At 40.6% G+C, this 21,111-nt stretch overlaps 1 protein-coding gene across 7 annotated transcripts in view; it reads right to left on the bottom strand.

Moving 5' to 3' along the window:
• TMEM131L (transmembrane 131 like) overlaps positions 1–21,111 on the bottom strand; it is an 81,767-nt gene that overhangs the window by 34,661 nt on the left and 25,995 nt on the right. For 6 of the 7 annotated variants that reach the window (XM_075751734.1, XM_075751736.1, XM_075751735.1 and 3 more), the window contains 5 exons: positions 12,031–12,102; positions 10,972–11,095; positions 9,788–9,904; positions 7,709–7,819; positions 1,312–1,389 (listed from right to left, as the gene is read on the bottom strand). In XM_075751734.1, coding sequence (XP_075607849.1) covers positions 1,312–1,389; positions 7,709–7,819; positions 9,788–9,904; positions 10,972–11,095; positions 12,031–12,102 — 502 coding nt within the window. Of the gene's footprint in view, positions 1–1,311; positions 1,390–7,708; positions 7,820–9,787; positions 9,905–10,971; positions 11,096–12,030; positions 12,103–21,111 lie in introns of those variants that run through there. The other variant, XM_075751740.1, reaches the window with a different exon arrangement.

Genomic DNA, 21,111 nt, shown 5'->3' with positions numbered 1-21,111 from the left:
AATACTTCAGATAAATACAAATAGGATCTTATTTCCTTCTCTAAGTAGTGGCTGCTGCTAAGACAGCTGAGTCTCAGCAACTACAAAGACACAGACACCATTTCGCAAAAAATCAAAGCCAACAAAGCAAAACAAAACTAGACAATCAACAGTGAGTAACATAAACTTGTCCTGCATCACACCCTGAAGGCTGCTAAACTCAGGCTCCAATGTCCTACCAAGAGGACTAATTTGCTCAGGAGGAGGAGGAGAAAACCTCCACCCCGGCACGTGAAGTGGCAGCAAAACACCATCTGACGTGCGGGGAAACGTCTCTGGGAATGGGATGCCAGTTCACCGCTCACACAGCACCAAAGAAACCCTCAGCACTTGAAATGGCTGCCAGGAGCAGGAGGGCAGGGCGCTGTGGAGTCTGGAGCACAGGGATGGTGTGCTCTTAGGAAGCTCGCATCAAAGAGCAGGCAGCTGTAATCTCAAATGCTGAGGTGCGTCTCAAGCCCAGTCCTATTCAACAGTGCAATGCGGGAATCAAACACGGGCGTAGAACAGCACAGGATCACTCTGATGCGTAACATACAGAGAAACAGCTATGGAGTCTGGGCCTCATCGCAGCTGATGAAAGAAAGGTGCCACAGACCACGGCACAGGCCTACATATCTGATCCAACAAAACACCCCATCGAGCACCATCATTGCTGTGAACCAACACCCATTTCCTGTGTAAGGACATTTGAGGAAAGAGGGGAAGAGGAGATTCGGATGGCCCTGCCCAGGTGGAGGAGAAGACCTATTGTCTTGAAGGCTCAGAGCTTTTGGAGGGGGCTTTTCCGCTAACAAGCTCGCCCCTCCTCAGCTCTGCCCAACGCCAAGGCCACCATCAAAGGCTCCTCAGCCCAGACGTCAGCCTCTCGGCTCGCTGCTCTTTTGTCAGCCTGAGCCAGAAACTTGTGAAACTTTTCCGGACAAAGGAAATTACAGGAATGTAATCAATTTTGTACTCCATGTTAAGTAATACAACACCTACACATTAAAATGCTTAGCCTGTTGTGTCGGTTTGGGGTGTTTTTGGGAGGGATGGGCATCTTTTTCCATGTCTCCCTCTCCTAAAGGTTATAGCGTGATGTGTGTCACATTTAATTTATACCACAGGGTACAGTTTTATAAAAGCATAGCTGAAAGTAAAATTCCCCTTTAAATTGAGACATTGGAAATAGCATTGTTGCTAAAACTTCTAGAGCTCTGGAAAGTGCACCTCTAAGCTTGGATTAAAATAAGACAACTCAAATAGGTATAAAATGACAATAAAACATACCTTAACCTGCTGGTATGCGTCGTTAGGTAAACTGCATTCAAGGTGAATACGTAAGAGACTGGCATTCATAGTTTCTGCCTGTAAGAAAGAAAAGTGAAGAAAACATCAAGCACATTGCTTCAAAAGATGAAATCATATAAATCCGATTCACACACCACAATTTAAAAAGATAATAGGACTGTTTCCACATATGCATGACACAGTAACATAAGGAAAAATTTTAAAATAAATACAATTACTCTGTGCAGTAGGTCAGCAATCAATCTCCAATTCTCAGGAACTCCATCAATATCTACTTATTTATCAAACTATTATTAAACATGATTATTATATATTTATACAACATCAGCATGATCAACCCTTATAAACTTTCATATGTCAATGAACTGTATTCGACAGAGCCTTTTTTGTATAACATAAAAGGTTCTTTCCTTGTTTTCTGTATATTTTCTTTTGCTGATTGGATACTGAAACACAGTTGCTAGGCCAAAAACATAATGCTTCTTGGACATGGTCTGATAGGTAGGCTTCATGCCAAAATGGACAGACAGAAAATACTTGTTTTGCCTTTTTATTGACTGGAAAGGGAAAAGAAAAGAAAAGGCGACATTGATTGTGCCAGCTTGTAAAGCACTCGTAAATCTACGGGGGCAACAGTGCCGACAAAGCCAAGCATAGTTCATGAAAGCTATCTGGAAATCTGGACTGCCAAATTACTTGCACAAACTGCTCAGCTAGTATATCTTGATTTTAAATTAAAAACAAAACAAAATTCAGAATGATAGACCTGTCACTCCATCAGTGCCTTAATTACAGCAAAATTACCTGGTGATTTTTAAGACTTATGTGGAACCTCCCCCATTTTCTCTTGCGATACTGAACTAAGTATCTGAGTGGGGTATCTGCAGGTTCAAGTTTCTGAAGGTGTCAATGCGAATGACTTTAAAGAATTTCAGTAATTTGATGCTGAAAAGGTGAAGCTGTGAAGAAAAGTTTCTGAAGTATCTAACCCCCTATTTCATGTCTCCCTGGGACAGGGGGCATCTGAAAAGAGAGGAGATTTACCAGATGCACGGCATTTCATGGGGTCCAGTTTTATAAAAGCACGGCCAGAAGGAAGCCAACGTACATTCTGTAATGTATGTAGAATATGTATGAATCGGTATGTAAACCGATTCTATCAGGTTTCATACCAAAATGACTGGTGCTTCACACAAGAGGGCGATGTAACCTCTGCAAAGGTGATTAGCAGCAACCCAAACCCTGTTGCCAGCACAGCTCTGGGGGACACGAACCTCTTGATACCTCCTCTCTTTTTTTACAAACACTTATGTTCTCATCAAATTTTGAGAGCAGAAAAAAAAAAATCCCATTTGATTCCAAAACGTGCACTGCTTACAAACCTCTCCCGGCCATGACTGGTAGTGGAGTTTTAACGAGGCAGTAAGATTACATAAAGAACAACTTTGGGGGTCGCTTTTCTGGTCAGACAAACCTTGATGCTTAGACTTCCCTTCTCAGTGGTTCTTGAGAGAACACTACCACTTTTGTGGTACTAAATAAGGAGTTGTTAGCCCTTATTCAATGCCATTGTAGTTTAAAGTAGTTTAAGACACCACATCGCTATAAAAAAAACCCAAAACACCATCTCAGTTAAATCATATTTTTCCAATTTTTTTTTTAACTTCTTGACCTGGCATAGGTCTACATGGGAAACTGCTGTCACCTTAAAATTGAAACTGCTAACATAACATGCACAGAGGGGGGAAAAAAAAGAGTTATTGGGGTATACTTGATCTGTCTTCTGTGGGAATGTTTTAGCTTTGTAAAGCTATCTTCAGAAAAGGGTTTTCATTTATCTAAGGCAGACAATAGGTGCATAACTGTCATGCCTACTATCTCACAACACCGGCAGGACAGCTGTGTTAACCGTAAAGAGAAGACAAAGCATCTGAGAAGAAAACACTGCCACAGAAGCAGAGTTTCCAAGAAGACAAACCTAGGCCCATGTCCACATCTCCCAGCGGTGCAAGCGCTCCATTTACACTGTAAATATCACTGCCGATGAATCAGAGCAGAGAGCTGAGTTATGCAGCGTATGTTTGCAGAGGCAAACTGAAAAGGGGAGCACGGCACAAGGGAAAAAGAGTGCTGCAGAGCAGTACCACCACTGCGACTTCATTACTCAGTGGCTCTATTTCGTGTTAGGTACGCATGCATACATACTTACGTACACACACACACACTCAGCACCCACAAATCCTATATGAACTGAGTAGAGAACTCTGATAGAGCCACACGAATTAAATTCTTACCAGTTTTGCTAAGTTCTTACATTTAATTTTAAAGAAACAGAGGTCTCTCTAAAAAAACCCAAAAAAAACACCTTAAAAACCTGAACCATCTGATCTGCAAGGAGCCTTACTCTCCTGGTGAAGGTCTAGGACTCCTGCTGGGGGACAGTACAGGCAATTATTTAGGAAACAATTCCTCCATAAAAAGAGAGACAGAGCATCAACAGGCCAGCGCACAGGCCAGCTCAACAGTCACCAAGCAACCACAGATCCAAGGTGACTTTTAGGGGAAGAATTTCTTATTTTGCCCTAGGTGCCCTGTCAATAGACGTGGCTCTATACAAGATTTTTCAGAGAGATATTCTTGTATCATTATCAGTATTGCAGAGTTCAAACCACTTCCTGAAGTCTGGCTACAGTATAATTAAAAAAGAACCAACACTGAACAAGTTTCCCTTCTTCCTGTAGGCTGATACTTCAAAGGTTCGGTCCTGGACAGTCCTTGGCCTTAAAGAGCTATTTCCACTCTGAATGGTGTTAATAAGCTGTCCCTGTAATAATGATTCAGCAGAGTTTCATCAGTTTTTTGCAGGCAGTTATCAGGATGGCACACCAAGAAAACTCTACTGTCCTACTACCTTCCTTCTCCACACCCAAGCACCATGCATGCACACATTTTCTTCTCTGATCCTCTGTCCGCTGGCACAAAACACAGCTTAAGGAGTATTGGGTTCCTGCCAGTACTTGCAGTTATTTCCCATGTCGTTGGTTCATTCTGAACTCCTCCGGGAAGTCAGCAAAGTGATGCCTGTGTCTCCTACGATAAGACATTCTGTCCTGCAGGTCATTCCTCCATTGACGTTTCCAGTGCGTGTGTACAGCATTTTGAACACAGTGAGGCAGTGATGTAGCTGCTCTGTTAGTGCCATCCAAGTATTAAACAATGCCAAAAACCAGGCAACTGGAGAAAAGACTACATCCAGAAGCTGGATAAACAAAGATGACCTACATGGGCTCCACCATCTGTTACAGCTTAGTGGTAACTAGCCACTGCTGAATGGCCACGTGGACATACTATGAATTCACTGCGTTGGACACAGCTGCTCCTTCCTCCCAAAGAGTGAACTCGGAGCCCAGAAATCCTGGGCTGGGTGGCATCCAGCACCACTGCCAGAGCATGCCAATCCTGCACCCTTCAAAAGCTGAAACTCTGAAAAGAGCAACAGAAAGAGGGTGAAATTCGACAGCAGAAAAGGCAACTTGGTCTTTCTTATTAATCACAAGAGTTTCTGCTGAAAAAAAAACAGGGGTAATGATGGAGAAAAAAGAAAGGCCTGCGCACCTTTGTCTATTAAAGGAGAAAAAAAAACCCGCAAAATTAATGGAATTTCAATTTCCACAAAAAATGCAAACACAAACCTGTCGCACATTGTATTTCTAATGGAAATACTACTGTAGAGGTAAACTTTCATCTATAATCCCCAGGGATATATCATATTTCCAACATAAATACTCCACAGAGGCAAAATTTCATCCATATCCCTATGTACAAATGCGGCCATTCACCTTCAAAAGAAATTTTTACAAATTAGAGAAGCTGCAGAAAGGGGGTGTCAATTTGGTTAAGAAATGGACAGCCCATCACTGAAGAAGATACTACAGGGCACAGACTGTTCAGCTTGGCAAAGCAAAAGCTGAAAGATGCGATGCCACCTACAACAGCTTCCGGGTATAAGTGTCAGAAGCAGGAGGAGTTATATAAACTAAATGCGTATCTTAACAAACAAATATAAACCTGCCACAAAGCAATTCAGATTGGAAGTCAGGTACAGGTTTCCAACCATCAAAGGCGTACGAACAAGGATTTGGGGTTATGGTAACAATGCCCCCAGCAGTTCTGAGAAGCCATTTTACCAAGTATGTGATAGGACTAAATGACGTTACCTTTCTGGCCTCGACGATCAAGGATGTCAGTATTACAAAACAGCTTAAACAAAACCACCTTTAAAATGGGAGACAACAGAGGCAAAAAATAGGCACACACCACAGCACACAGCACTTGGTGAGTGTTCTCACAGGTTTCCAAGGGGTATCAGTAAACTTCAGAGGTAAGGATACATTTACCATATTGAACTAGACATTGTTGCACAAGGTTCATCCCAAAATGACAAGGGATGTGTAAATGAGGCTTAAAATACGCTGGTATTTTACTTCAGTTAAAAATAAACAGGGGAAAGCAAACATGCACAGTTAAGTGAGTATGACTGGTTTGGTTTAAATGCTTTTTCACTACAAATCTCCATTTTTTATTTAATAATTATATATCCTTAAGTTTGCACACATGTAGTCACTCAAACCTCATAGACCTCTCTTCCTTCCACAGCTTCTGAGCCTAAGATATAAACTGGACAAAACAGAATCATACTAACTTTTATGGGATCTGGATCAGAATATTAGTAGGGTGAACTGAAGGAGGCACTTCTGGACAGGACAGCTATCTACAGAGCAACATTTTTCTAAAAGGAACCCAAACTCGAGCCGTAAGCTCCTCTTCAGCATTTAGATCTTGTCTACCACCTTCAACAGCTGATGAGCCCATCCCACTGCTGCAGCATTTCTGTCCAAATCGGTAACACTCAGTGAACTGAAGAGTAATTCCTCAATTATAGCCCAGCACAGGATAATTACACCCAGAGCTACAAGAACTGAGTCAACACGCTCTCACAACTCATGTCCTGTGACAAGACTGGTGTCAGGTGGTACCATGCTACACTGCCAAACATGACCTCAAGCTTATACTCTCAAGAAATAAAGCATAGGAAAATACTCCTCACTATACAGTAAGGAAAATGTCAGATGCTCCCCTAAACTTCTCTACTCAGGAATTCAAACAGAACTGTGGAGCAGCAGAGTCTGCATCCAAACTTCAGACAGGACCTGACAACAATACGTTAGATGTGAAGATGCAGAGAGACACGTCATGAACAGCATCCAAAAAAACCCCTTAGTTCTACCCCTAGCACCCCAAATTACAAAACCTGAAGATTTTTGGTTCCTTCACAAGAGTCTGTCTGTGTAGGCCCACAAGCCAGCACACCTGTGTGGTTACAGGAAAGTGACTGGTACAGATGAAAAGAAAGGAAGAGAAGGAAATTGTGCATTATCCTCAGGTAGAGGTAAGATCGACCTAACGTATACAGAGCAGACCAAAAAGTACAATCTGAGCCAAGAATTTTTCTCGGGTAGAACAGAAGACGACATCATGAAGGCAATCAACGCAGCTTACATTTAGATAAAAGATTAAATTCTGTTATGTGCTAAGATACTCTAAATATGTTTTTGAAAAAAACCCAAACAAACCTCAATTTGCGTCCAATACAAAAGGAAATTTGAAACATCAATTTTTCCAGTTAGTTATTAATTTGAAAGGTTCTGTATGGCCTGGAAGACTATGAAAATACCTGCAATTGCAACCAAATTACAGAAACAGTTAAAGCTTCTTTCAATTGAAACAGTTGTGCCTTGTAAATCCACCTTGCTATATTCTCCACAGCTCCCTGCTTTGGTCAAGCTGAGGCAAGCAAAGCTGGTATCTTCAGCAGTGATATGGGCAGGAGCGGATGCTCCAGCCTCACTCCTAGCTCTCGTTCTCATCCGCGCAATTTAACTGTGGCAAACTGTTGGTGCAGCCCTGCTGTGAACCGACATGGGGAATGGGTCTCAAGTAAAAAAAAAAACCAACAAACCAAAACAGCTCCCCCTGAACTTTATAGTACAAAGTTTATTTTTTTAGGACAGATCAATTCTCCAGTTCAGTTCAGAGCAGGGCCTCACAAATAGTTTTGTCAGCACAACTGAGAGGACAGCACACCACAGAAGCACGAACAAGAGCAAGTGGGAATAGTTTAAATGCCAAAGACTGTCTCATAAAACCAGAACACCAGTTCATCACAGTAGCCCTGTATCTTACGACCTCTCTCCTGCAGTCACTGGTACTTGAACTTTTTGTTAGTGTTCTTTGCATCCCACCAACCTGAGGACAAAAACCTCTTATGTCTAAGAAGATATTTATGTTTCATTTCCATTTGAAATGTATACTGTACCAGTGTGTGTGATGCCTGGATGTTTTGAATGTGTGGAAGCAGTAAGTAGGCATTTACTAGCTGGACCCTAGGTTCTTCTGGAGAAGACATCAGAGTTCCCGTTCCAAAAACCTGGTGTTGAAAGAAAAAGGTCATTACATCAACATCCAATGTTTCATATAAAACTATTTTGCTAATAATAACAATCTTCCCAAGACACAAATTGGTTTTCACATTAGATTATTTTCAAAAGACAATTTATATGTATGTAAAGTTCCAATGTGGAAAGTAACTATACACACAAACAGCAGTTCAGCATCTTCACTCATTCAGGTACTACTACAAAACCAAATCAAAGCGCTCAACAAGCAGAGCATCAGGATATTTCAAAAAGAAAGTATCTAAACTCTTACTACTCTTCAGGCAATTACAATACACATATCAGCATTTGGCAGGGCAGTAATTTCTGGAAAAACCTTGTTACTAGGCCAATTGCATACTGAATTCAATGGCTTTGCCTTAAAAATTGAGTAAAATAATTTTTGATAATTTTGTTTGTTAAAGTCTGCAGTTTTCAGAGCACTATAAGATTTGCAAGTTGAATGTTTTTACTGCATTCATATTCCACACCACCAAAATTAGTTTATGACAATGAGATGTAAGATAATGGCAGGGGGGGAATCACTAGAGGTTAAGAAAAATGCCTTGGGGCATCTTTTTGCAAAGATTTTTACTTTTTTTAATAGAAAAAAACTTCATGCTTTTCATTAAGAGGATACTACCATGCATTCTGTGTTCACTGCAGATCTCTGACTTCAAATAGAAAATATCAGATGAAAGGGACTATGGAGGTATTTACAAAGTACATTTTACTATAATGGTACCTCTTCTCCATTTGGGTGAATCTTCTGTACATACTCTTGCATAAATGCATTAGAAACATCAAATGTGTTTCAAGGCTTTTGGGCTTTTGAGAGCACTGTAACTGTGCATCAACCACTCAAGCTATGCCTGATTTTGAAACTCTTAAACTCAATGCAAGCTGAAATCATGGGCAGCTACTTCCTCTGTTTCAGGTGGCTGGTAAAACTGTCCACGAAAATCAGTCTGTTACTGATTTTAGCAGCAGTCCAACAGGAGACAAACTGATTTTTTTGGTGGCACTGACAAACTGCTTCCCCACAACTTGTTGATAAAAGACCCTGGCTGAGTTGACCGGGCAATAAATCAAGGGGTCAGGAGTGAGTGCAAGGAGAGGAGAGATGTCATAAAGAAAACGTTGATCAATCTATAATGCACTCTTCTCTCATCCTTGATGAAAAGTGCCAAATGTGGCATTACCTCTAATAAATACTAAATAAATGAAATGTTTGTATTAAAAACCATGTATGTCAATTGAATTTACCTATGCTTCATTTTGAGGAGCTTTATTTTTCAGCACATGGGAATGGAATAGCTGGATGGTTGATTAAAGCCAGCATTGTTTTTAAATCACTGAATTCAGAGTCAGATTTTTCTTTAACAAATTAATAAAAGCAAAGAATTCGGAGTATATAATGTCCCTTCCAAAAATAAAAAAAACTTAAGACTCACTTGAATTCACTAGTTAATCAGACAACAGACAGCTTTAATGCACAACCATTGCTTCGACTTTCATGTTTTAAGGGTCTAAACCTCTCACTCTGTGCTACATCCCCAATGTGTTTACAGAAAATCCTGCAGAGTAGCTGAAAACCACCTAAAATATTTCCTAAATAGGGTTTTCATGACAAATGCATTCCAGTACAGTCTAGACAGCAGTATTATATGAAACCAACTGGTAATGACAGGACTATGATCTTTTAAGTACACATATACGAATACATTTAGTGTTACTACTGCAAGTAGCCCCACTAACAGCAGTAATTTTAACCATATACATGTATGAGGGGTCATGACACTAGCAAGATCCGTTAAAAGGGATGAATTGTAAACATTGCCCACCTGATTTGTATCAGGAATTCAATGAACTTTGAAAACCTCTAAGTTCAAAATGTATGAAAAATCACTTTTTAAAATACAAGTAAATCCAAAACTCAAGTTAAAAATAAGAATAGTTACCTGATATGAAAGTACTCCATGAGATGAGGTATTTATAAATAATGAGCTTTCAATAGTGCCATCTTCTGTTGGCAGGAAGAGTACTCTGAAAGAAATTCTTCCCATCGCTGGAATGACCTGCAGAGACCACAAAGAAGCTTGCTCAGTGCTGCTGACGACGACACCCAACGTTCAGTCGCACAGCCCAACAGACATTTCCATACCTACACCCCTGTATCTGTAGATCCCACTAAGCAGAACCTCAGCCCTGAGAAGTTTCATCTGTCCACAACTCTTGGCTCTTACTACAGAGAAGAGCTGAGATCATGCAGCAACTTGTCATTTTACGGACGGAGTTTCTCGGCTAGCCCGAGCCACATCATTCAAAATTCCTTTTTGCACAAGAGGTTAATCGTGCAGTACCGACAGCCTCCGCGCGCACAAAAACACTTCCCCGCATATAGGTACCTATTACAAAGTGAATCAATCCCCCCTGTTATATACAGTCAAATGAGTCAAAGCTGAACTTGGGCAACACAATTAGTAACCAAATAGGTCTAACTGAAAGAACAATGACGTTTATGTCTGCCCAGAAATACCTATTCAGCCATAGTAAAAACACAAATCAGATGAAAGCTTAATGAAAACCCTTTGCACATCAACAGAGGATAAAATTTGGGCTTCATCAAACTGAGATCACAGTGATTCATTCTTAACATGCATTATATTGTTATAAATCGTTAAAAAAAATTCAGAGTTAAAATAATGATCTTAGGTCATAAGGCAATTATGGTCATAATTGCAATACAAAATGCATAAAACATTTCACTGCAGTTTTTTTGAGGAATATGCAAGACAATTCAAAAGAATGAAAATTCAAGGCTGTAAGACACCCACATGCCTGTGGATTACTGCATAATGCTGCATAGAGCAGAATGAGATTTAAACAGCCTCTTTAATACTGCAAAATTCTTCTCTTTCTCTGTTACTGTAAAACACATTTCCTACTGTAAGTTTTGGATGTCTTCTCCCTTACCAGTCTAAGTAGAAGTGGGCAAAAAAATTGCTAGCAAAACAGAAAAAAAGTTGGAGGTCCTACAAAAAGGTACAAAGAAAAAACACAGAAAGAAAAGCTTAGGCCAAAGGAAGCACGAAGACTTGGCACTTGGCCATTACATAGTTTCCAAAAGTACATCAACACTCACCCGGCTATGAGCAGGAGACACATGAAACTGTCTAGTAGCTGTAAACACTGAATTCACTACAACTTCTCTATCTCTACTAGGGTTGTAGGCATGAAGCATTTTAGCTCTGGGTAACCCCAGTAATCTAAAGGGAAAGAAAAAAAAAAAAGAGAGAGAGAAAGAAATTTACTTTATAAGTACAGGTAATGCACAAAAGAGGAAACACAAATCACTAAAATATGTTGATATGCAACAATTTCCTAGTTGTAATTATTCTTTGGAAACAAGACAAAGAAATTTTGCCCTTTAGTACATAAATAACATTGGGATGTGAGAGCTGCATTTAGCCAAACTCATTTGAGTCACTGGGAGTTTAAGAAAAAAAAAAAAAATCCCTAACCCTTATGAGGCACAAAGTTTTGAATAAAAAAGTTTAAATAACCAAAGTCTTGTTTTGCCAGCTAAAGCAATGATTCTCTTAAGGCTTTTGCTTTAGCTATACATCCTGAAACGCAGCATCTTATACATTCATTCTGCACATCCTTTGAAACATACTTTTAACTTACAAGGGGACTGCACTTCTTTTTGGTTGCTGACAGACCGAAGGCTGATTATCACTTAAGAATAATTTTTAAAGTATTATTAGAAGAGAAATAATAATAATAAAAAAATCTCAAGTATTCTACCAGTATGTTTTGCCTGGGACTTTCTGGATTTTATTTTCAGAAGTTAAAGGAAGCAACAAGTTCCCCCCCGTACTAAGAAGGCAATTTTTCAAGAAAAGAGCAATCAGCATGAAGACCTAATTTGATATCCCTGCAGAATCACCTGAAATGTACCCACAATGTGTTATGGTTCCCTATTCCCTTTTCCTCCTTCGTAGAACTACGTTGATTTTCATTCACAAAGTACTGCAAGGCAAGAAACACAGTTCCAGCTCTGTGGCAATTATTTACTATTTCTCTTTTTTTCAGAGGATGGCATGATGTCAGCTAACACTCTTTACCCAAACGTAGCCCACTATAGTTGTTCCTCCCCACTCTGTTACTAATCAAAATAACAATAATGTAAGATACTCACTGCATTCCAAAATGCAAAACTGATGGGTGAAAATGTAAGGCCTTCCCATTTGGAGGCATCTTTGCTGAGAAGCTGAAAAAAGGGAAAAGAAGCCACAATTAATATTTATTGGGCGTGATGCTACACATTGCAGGGAAGGAAGATACGGCTCTGACTCTTTAAACACGCTCTATTTCGAAATCTTTTCATACATTCCTCTCACTGCCATAAGACTGACCTTTTAAGAAGGTTTCCATACAACAGCACATGCTGGAAAGCTCATGCCAATAAAAGTGCAGTTTGAGAGGTATCCCATTTTAGAGGCACTGCTGGCTTGGACAACCTCCCTTCCTCACGCATACCCCCTCAGTCATGCTGATGCACCTCTTTATGGGGCTGTGCAGTGAACTACAGAGGGAAAACAAGAGAGTCCTGAGGAATTAAAATTACATCAGCACGGAGCAGATTCCCAGTCTTGTCAATTTGACATTCACACAAGCACTAGTATGAGCACACCTGAGAGATGCAGAGGTAGAGAAATAAATAACAGCTTGAGCAAAAGCTGACATCAAAAGGAGTGCTTGCCTAGCTGCGGCTTTAATACAAAAGCCAACTTGTTTCTTTTATGCAAAAGAGAGTAAGAAATAATGTGAAACACACACATCATCATCTTCCCTTTGCCCTAGGAAAAATCACAATAAAATTCCCATCAGTTCTAGCACATTTTTAGCCTATTTCAACACGAGTCAATACCCTATAACATAGACAGAAATCCCAGGATATCTTTACCACTTTCTCAATTAAAACTTGTCCTCTGCAAGTCCCAACAACCACAGCAGTAAAAAACAAGCCCAGCACTTGTTCATTACGTCTACGTACCCAGTACTATGCTCTTAAAAACCTCCCCAGGAGCAGTCTGCATGTTGCATAGCCAGAACCAGTTCCACCTTTATTGGATGATGCTAATAAGTATCCTAGCAGGGATGAGTCTGAGAAGGGAGGGACAGACTGTGGTCTCATTAGTTATCCAGCTGCTTTGCACAATGTGCGGTACTACAGTTAATTGGTCCCCAATTTAAAAACATAGTTCTGTAACATTACACCTTTAATATATTAAAGTACCTACATAATTCTGTTGTTATATTCCAAACCAACAGAGATTTCATAATTTATTACCAGTAGGAAAAATCAGGTTTATTATTATGAAAACCCACAACTTTTATGAAAATATTTCTCATACAAAGGAGCAAATTCCCTGGCTGCTGTAGCAAGAGAAATGCTATATATCCAGGCAGCATTTCTCAGGAGTTGCTAGAAAATAATGAAAGAACAGATGATGGAGAACTACAAAGTCTGGATGAATGACAGTCTCCTTCCAACCACCCTGTCTCTGCCCCAGCCAACTCTTGCTCTGTCTGCAGAAATGCTGCAGCAAACAGCTTCTTCCCCTTCCAAAAGTCCAGCCTCAGATACATACCCAGAAGGAAAGTCTGAGTACTGTTGTTGTAAACACACAGAAATTAAAATCTAACTAATCTTCCTTCTGGGGAGCTCTAGCAGCACCAACTCTTCCTCTCAAGCCTCACCCTCTGCAACAGGCACCCAACGCACTGGGTGGAAATGCAGCTGTAGATGTAGGAGACAGCATTTGATTCCGTTTGGGTGATGCTGTATCACTGGTTCTTAAAAATGCACTGCGTTACTGTTCAGACAGCAATCGCAGCCAATCCTCTACTAGTCACAAAAAGGGAAAAGCCCTGTGAGAGGAGCAGCAGGGATCCCAGGGCTTCCGTCCCATTTCTTCTGGAGAAGGCAGCCTGGACCTGGGCTGAAGCTAACTAAGCCTCAGCTAGCAAACTGCAGGCTCTGAGCTGACTCCTGAGCATTCCTGCATACCGCTCCCCCGCAGCCCCAGAACAGGCCCATGGTTACAAGACATCCACCTTCTGCTCTGCACCCCACAACTGCTGCTAAATTGCTCTGAGCCCCTGCCTGGCCCCGAAAGCAGAACAGCCACATTCCTATGGCGCTGTGCTCATAACCCTGCCTGGTGGCCAGCTCCAGGGCGTCTGCACCGCTTATCAGCGGTCCCCAAGCAGTGCCAAAAAAGAGCTTGAGAGCTGAGTTTATTCAACAGCAGGACTAGTGGAAAGAGAAACCCACCAATGTTTGGTTTTGTTTTTTTTCCCCAAGGGAGAAGACGACAGGTGGGAATAGCGGGAACAGGCAGGGGATCATTCTGCCCATCGCACCTCAACAACTAGGTCGCATTTTAAAGCTTTAGAGAGAGGGGGACAGGCCCCATCTACGTTAGAAGTGTAATTCTCCAATGTGTCTGCAAGTCTCTTAAAGCCAGCTGGAAGCTGGCAGAACACCCTTCCACATCCCCACCGCTCCAAACACAATTCAACACATTCAGATCTCTGCAGGGGATCCAACACGGAAGTAAATGTCAAAGGCAATTTTTTAAGACATCTAAAAGTTGAAGTAACTTTTTAAAACAAAACATTTACTTTTTGGGTTTTTGTTTTTTTTTTTTTTTTTAATTTAAGAACCTCATCTCACTAATAGATTCACCTCAAATTATACCAGAAATTTCTCTTTTGGCTGCAGATGACATGTCCAAAAAAGTACACAGGTCATTTCATGAGAATGTAACAGGCCTGGGAAAGACATGCAAATATCAGCCTAAGAATGGAAGTCTTGAAACAACAGATGTGGAGAAACAGTCCTTTTCGTAACAGAAGAAGCCTGGTTTCCAACTATTCTTTAATTGCTTTTAAAGTCAGCTAACATCACATCAAGTGTGCCGTCTTACCAAGCCAGACTCCACACTCAGTGGCATCTCTCTGTTCTTTTGGGCAGACCAGTTGAACACCAACTTCTGAATGATAAATTCTGATACAGCAGGTCAATTCCAACATTTCAGGGGACATGTTTAAGCACAACTGAACAGAACTGGAGGGAAATGGGAGAAAGAAATAGAGAAGGGGAAGGGAATTCCGGGCAACTACTTTGAACACTTAGTAGCAATTGCCTTTGTATCAAAAAACTAGTTCAACTTTCCAGCCTAACAATTCAACGCCCTTCCTCCTCTCCATCCTCACAACATATTTCAAACACTGACACCCTGAACCATCCATCTCCAGAAAGAATAAAAGCAGCTGAAACACTGGGGAGGCAAGGGAGGGCTCCACAGGGTCACCCAGAGCACCGGGGAGATGGGGGGCAGGCTCTGGGGGGGGGGAGGAGAGGGTGAGCTCCAGCTTATCATCAGGATTCCGACAAAACATCCAGCAGAGAGGAGCAAATCCTGAGCACACCCCCCCGCTCTGGGTGCCTGGGATGCTTTCCGAGGAGGAAGGCGGCTGGGGAGCACACAAACGGAGGCTGGAGGGGAAGGTGGGGTGAGGAAGAGGGGTGACACCAGGGGAGCAGACCGGGATGGAGCAATGCAAGAACCCCAGAGCACCTGTGCAAGTGGAGAAATGTGTTACCCCAGGGCAGCAGGTTTGGTTTGGGGTTTTTGTTGTTGTTTTTTAAAAGGAGCAGGAACTGTAAAAATCTTAAAGACATCGTATGCCCTCCACTGAGAAGCCCCAGAGGTGCTTATCTGTAGGGAAAAGGGCATCAGGGGAACATGGAGAAATTCTAGTCTTTTACATCATTTCCTGCTTCAGGAAAGAACGTTTTGATGTCCTGTTGATGTAGGACTAACAAAAGTGGATGCTAATATAGGGATGCTGAGCATACTGTTAAGTACATAGCTGAAACTGTTTTGCCCTTGCTTCTTTCAGTTCTGTTACTCTCTGATGAAATTAGTAAAAACAGGTAAACATCCAGGTCAGTGTAATTTTCATATATTTATTTACAGCCCCAAACCCTAATATTTATATGCAATGTATATTATACACAAACATTTGCTCCAAATAAGCAAAGGCCCTTTTATTCTTCCCAAAGGGCAACAGAAAAAGATCTTTCTTCATAATAGTATTATTATCAGTTGGATTTGATGATCTTAAAGGTCTTTTCCAACTAAAACGAATCTATGATTCTATGATTCATACTTCACTAGCCAAAATCACAACAGTATTTCTCCTAAAAATCCAAACAGAAGGCCAAGTCTACTCTGAATAAATTGCTGGGTTTTGTGTTGGTGTTTTTTGGTTTTGTTGTGCCTTTTTTGTTTTTAATAAAAGTTCCAAACTGAGTTATCTAATTATATATATAAAACATGCAATCTGCAGAATAAGCTGCATCTGAACAGAAGCAAAGGGAAGTTTCCTGGAAGGAAGTTTATCCCAGTGTCCCTTTTTCTTCTATTCTTCTTTAATCGATTACTTTAGATTATCTTAGGATGCACGTTACCTGATGATTCATGTAGCAAAATCTTTAGTTGAGGATAATCGTAATTGCTACTTGGTGCCCTTTCTTCATCCTTTCTTCTTGTGCCCTTTGTTGGCAGCAGGTGAAGAAAAAGCAACTTGGAGGAAGACATTTTATTGTTGGGTCTCTTCCTTTACAGTTGCAGGCAGTAAGCAAAAAGGACTGGATTCTTTAACGTACAAGAGGTCCTTTTTGAGTGAATCTGCTTAGGCAGTACTATTTTTCAGTATATTGATAAAAGTAAAATTTTACTTATGTTTGGCATTTTGGCACTCCATATGTTCAGTGCGGGAACGTTAATGAACCCACAGAATGAGGTTTTGAGATACAAAAGCATGTATTGTGTAAGAAAGCATGATTTTTATACGTAAAATGAAACAGAGAAATGAAATTTAAACCCCCTCATTTACTGACTAATTTAGATTCATTCCTCTAGACTACATCTGACAAACAAAAAGCAGACTTAAAGGAATGAGAGTCACATGTACGGAAACAACCAAACCCAAATACTTTTTAATAGTTCTGATTACAGATGATGCAAAGAAATTATTTTGACAAATTAGAACTGTTAATTAAGAGGAAAATAACATAGAAATAGAAACAGATCTCAGCAGCAGCTGAACCAAAGTCTTCTGCAGAGCTGATACAAAACTTTGGTTTGTCACATCACCTAGTCCCTCTCTTCTCCCAACATCCCATTTACTAAAGAGGCAGTAAAAGCACCAAAAGCAGTAGTTATGAAGGTTAAACTGCAGCTCCTGGAAGACAGACAGTAGCTTTAAAAGAGGTGATAAAATTGTTTGGAAATACAAAATTAAAACTTTTGTTTACCTTCAAGGCAACTCTGCCAAAACCACAAACAGGAACATTATTAAATTATGATTTTTTTGTAACCAAACTGAGTTTTTTTCCTAGAAGCAGAAAGAGCCTTTAGAAATCAGAAGATAAGTTTACCTTGCAAAAATACAGCTCACAGGCAAGCTATATGTGCAGCACCTGGAGAAGCATGGCTCCCCATGGCCTCAGCCCTGCCACGCTTGCCACCTCAGCTCTGGAGATTTACAGAACTTCTCCTGAAGCCCCATAACTACATAAGACTTGAGTGATGACACATGAACCAGTCTGTGGATTTATTTTTTCTTTTTATTTTTTAAGGAAAAAAAAAGCCACCCAGCAGGTAGAAGAAGAAAAATGTGAATTTTAAACACTGGAAACCTATAAGTCAAAGAACTCCACTATTTTTAGCACCGCATTGTTTAGGGAAGAGAGGGAGGACTGACTCACCGCTTCTGAATGCTCGGGGACTGGCAACCCATCGTTAGGAATTCATTTACACGCTTTACCAGAGAACTGCTTCTGGAGGAAGGGTGGCCATCTTTTTCTCTGAACTACGCTACATACATCAGGGACCAAATCCTAGACTGTGAAAAGCAGGAAAGGCCAAAATGATGTCACCCATCAAATAACCTGTGTGCATACCTGCCTGCTATTTTGCATGTTTTGGCTACAGGAAAATAGGAAAGGGGAGCAAAACCAAAATAAACCAGTGAAATGGATGAGAATCTCTAAAAACACAAATCCCATGATTTATGGCCAAAGTCACGATTTCAGAGGACAGACAGGTCTAGCAATCTTTTAACTTCTGAAACTGGCAAAGCAGCATGTAGCCAAGACCTGCTCACCGAAGTTTCAATGGGCTGATACTTAGCTCATTTTTAAAAGTACTGAGATAAAGACGTAGGTAAGCCTAGCTCAACGTGTAAAGCACAAACCATTCTCCCTTACTTCCATTCAGCCCCTCGTGCATCGCTCTCCTCCAGCAACTCGAGCAGCCCCCTCTGCTCCTCTCCTGTAGCCCCTGTGTCTCCACTGCCATTGGTTGTCTTTTTGGGCAACTTTCTCCCCTCTTGCTGCCCGTGCTCCCTTTTCCTATAAAAATTCTGTAATAATGTTTATACAAACCCTTCGCAGAATAGTTACCTAAGCCAGCAGTGCTTCAGTTCTATTACAAAACTACAACAAAATTGCACCAATCAAACTCACAGTATGTCACAGTATAGCACTCAGTCACATTTCTCAACAGGACGTAAATGGAAGGATGCAGATAAAAAAACCTGGCTTTTTCCCCTACCCTCACACCCAAACAGTCCAAAGAAGTTAAACATGGACCACGATAAAAATCAGAATAAGACTCGCGAAGAAATCTAGTGGAGAAGATGAGCAGTGAGGCACGAAGCACTATAGTGAACATCCTGGTGAAAAGAAAAGGCTTTCTTCTCCAGATGTGCCTGTGGCTTGTATTTTAGCAGCAGCAGCAGAATAAAGTGTGTTTAACAGCAGAACGGAATTATTCCCTCCCATAAATCAGTCCTCAACTTCTGAAATAACTGAAATCTGTACTAAATTAAGAAATTAATTCACAATGACTTGAGTTGATTTGAAATTGTTTTCTGAGACCTCTTCTTTTGAAATCCTTTAGCCACCCAAATTTCAAGCAACACCCAACACTCTCTAGAGATGGTTCCAGGTGACTCTAATTTTTTTAGGCATCTTGGACAGACAGCCTACTTGAGCTGTGGCGGGAGGAAGCAGAAATTTTAAAAATCAAAAGGTATAGAAAACCCCCAAGCACAGAGCTGGGAGAACAGTATGTGGGATATCAGTGATTTGGGCATACAAATCAGGCACCCATGTGGCCTAAGCTGAACCTGCAACTGCCTGTGGACACAAAAAAAAAAAGAGTCTTGTTTCAGCTAGGCTGAGAAATATCCAAGTTATTTGTCTTGGATGAGAGTACGGGGCCCACTCGTTCAAAATGCACATCAAATGCACATTTTCCTCCGCAGCATCTCTCACTGCCAGCAAATCCCAAATATCCTGGCAAGCAGAAGATCCATCTTCATTTTCCTTTTTGCTTCGTATAATTTAACAATTGCCTGTTCATTTTGCAATATTTCATAAAGCGATCTCTAGATACATAAGAAAATGATAACTTCTTTGAAATAAAACCTTTAGTTTGCCTTTCTTTTTAAGCTTTTTTACAATTTAACTTTTTTTAAGAAGTCAGCAATCTTCTGTTAAACTGTTAAAATTGCAGAAACGATCAAGGTTTTTTTGGTTTTGTGTTTTTTTTTTTTTTTTTTTTTTAAGTTCTTCCCAAAACAAATTATAAGAGTCACTTGTCTAATACAACAAACAGTTTTGGCTCCATCAAGAGCCTTGGCATTCTTGACATTTTATCTTGAATTACCAGGTCCTGGACTTCTGGGGTTATGAGAAAATACTGCATTTAATGTCTTTTTAAAGAATGCTTCTAGCCCATGAGTATGCAAAATAAAAACACAAATCCCAAAGGCACACGAAACAGCTCATGTTATTTCTTTTTCCTTTTTAAACCTCAAGGCTTCTTAGCCAAATTCACTTTTTTTCCCCTGAGTAATTTGCTTACCCTATAGTTGCCAAACCATCCAAAAAAACTCAAAAAACTAAACCCCTTTAAACTACCTGAACAATCCCAGGTTTGTTCTTCAAAAACTGACGCTAAGATCACAAATCATTTCTGCGATGTGAACTTTTGCCTATCTTAATTAACAAGCATTAAGGCAGTCAAACCTGAAAGCACCCTGGCCTACTTTATACATGTAAATAAATGGCTGCTTTTTGAAGAACACTGCTCGACTCTCACAACTCAACATCACTTCAAGAGGAGCTACACGCATCTCTGAAAAATCACCCTGTTTACCCCAGCCCCTGCCCAGAGTCTCTACATTGAAAATGAAACATTTTCAAGTGCTGCTCACAGCCTTTTTCAGGCACTTTGAAAACACGAACCCCAGAGAAAAAGCACAGGGAGAAGTACCTGTAGAAAAGGCTTCCACTGTGCCAGCACACTGCTTTCTCCAGCTAAAAGCAAAGCACTAACAGCAAGCCTTGTGCTGAAATACCATGAAATTCAAATGACCCTTCTCAAAGCATTTTAGTGAAAGCAGTCAAATTTCACAGCATGGCCCTGTGAAAGAGGTAGGACAAAAGAACCTTAAGAAAGGCAGAAGACAGATCACATACCCACCTGCCTTCTACCCAAGGAGACCATGCTTATTTTCACTAAGTTGTAAAGTATTCAATTCTGTCCTTGCAACGGCAAAACCATGACAGAACATTTTAGTGGCAAGGGCTGTTTTTAAGCCTAGTGCTGTACTAACATAATTAGGGATCTAACAAAGGAAGAGACAGATATTCCAGAAGAAACAAATGCCAATTCTATCACACCTCCCTCAAATTAATTCCCTTAAAAATAAAAATGAACTTGTTTTGTGTTCCTGCAGAGTGTCCACAGGACAATTAGCAGAACAGAAGAAAGAGATCCAAGTGAAAAGAAACCTCGTCTTTTTAATGCATCAATTGCAATTCCATTTTTACCAGTTAAAATAAAAATTCATTTGACCCATCATACACAATTTTACTCCAAAAAAACCAAAACAACCTCCCCAAGCCGAAGAGCAAAGGGCCAATTTCTGTCAATTCAGCAGCAATCCTCCTTCAAGCGTTTCACTTTCACACGGCGGGGCAATGCAGTATTTTCTTGGGCTGGGGGGCATCTGGCTCCTGCCTTGAGAGAAGGGGAGAGGCCATTGACAGGAAGCACAGTGGTGCTGCAGAGCTCACGGCAATAGGAAGTTACATTCTTGTCAAATATCATTGCACCCAACCATTTCC

Source organism: Balearica regulorum, chromosome 4 (genome assembly GCF_011004875.1).
Source record: "Balearica regulorum gibbericeps isolate bBalReg1 chromosome 4, bBalReg1.pri, whole genome shotgun sequence".
Lineage (NCBI taxonomy): Eukaryota > Metazoa > Chordata > Aves > Gruiformes > Gruidae > Balearica > Balearica regulorum.
Note: the sequence above shows the minus strand (reverse complement) of the source record. Positions and strands in the feature narration are given on the sequence as shown.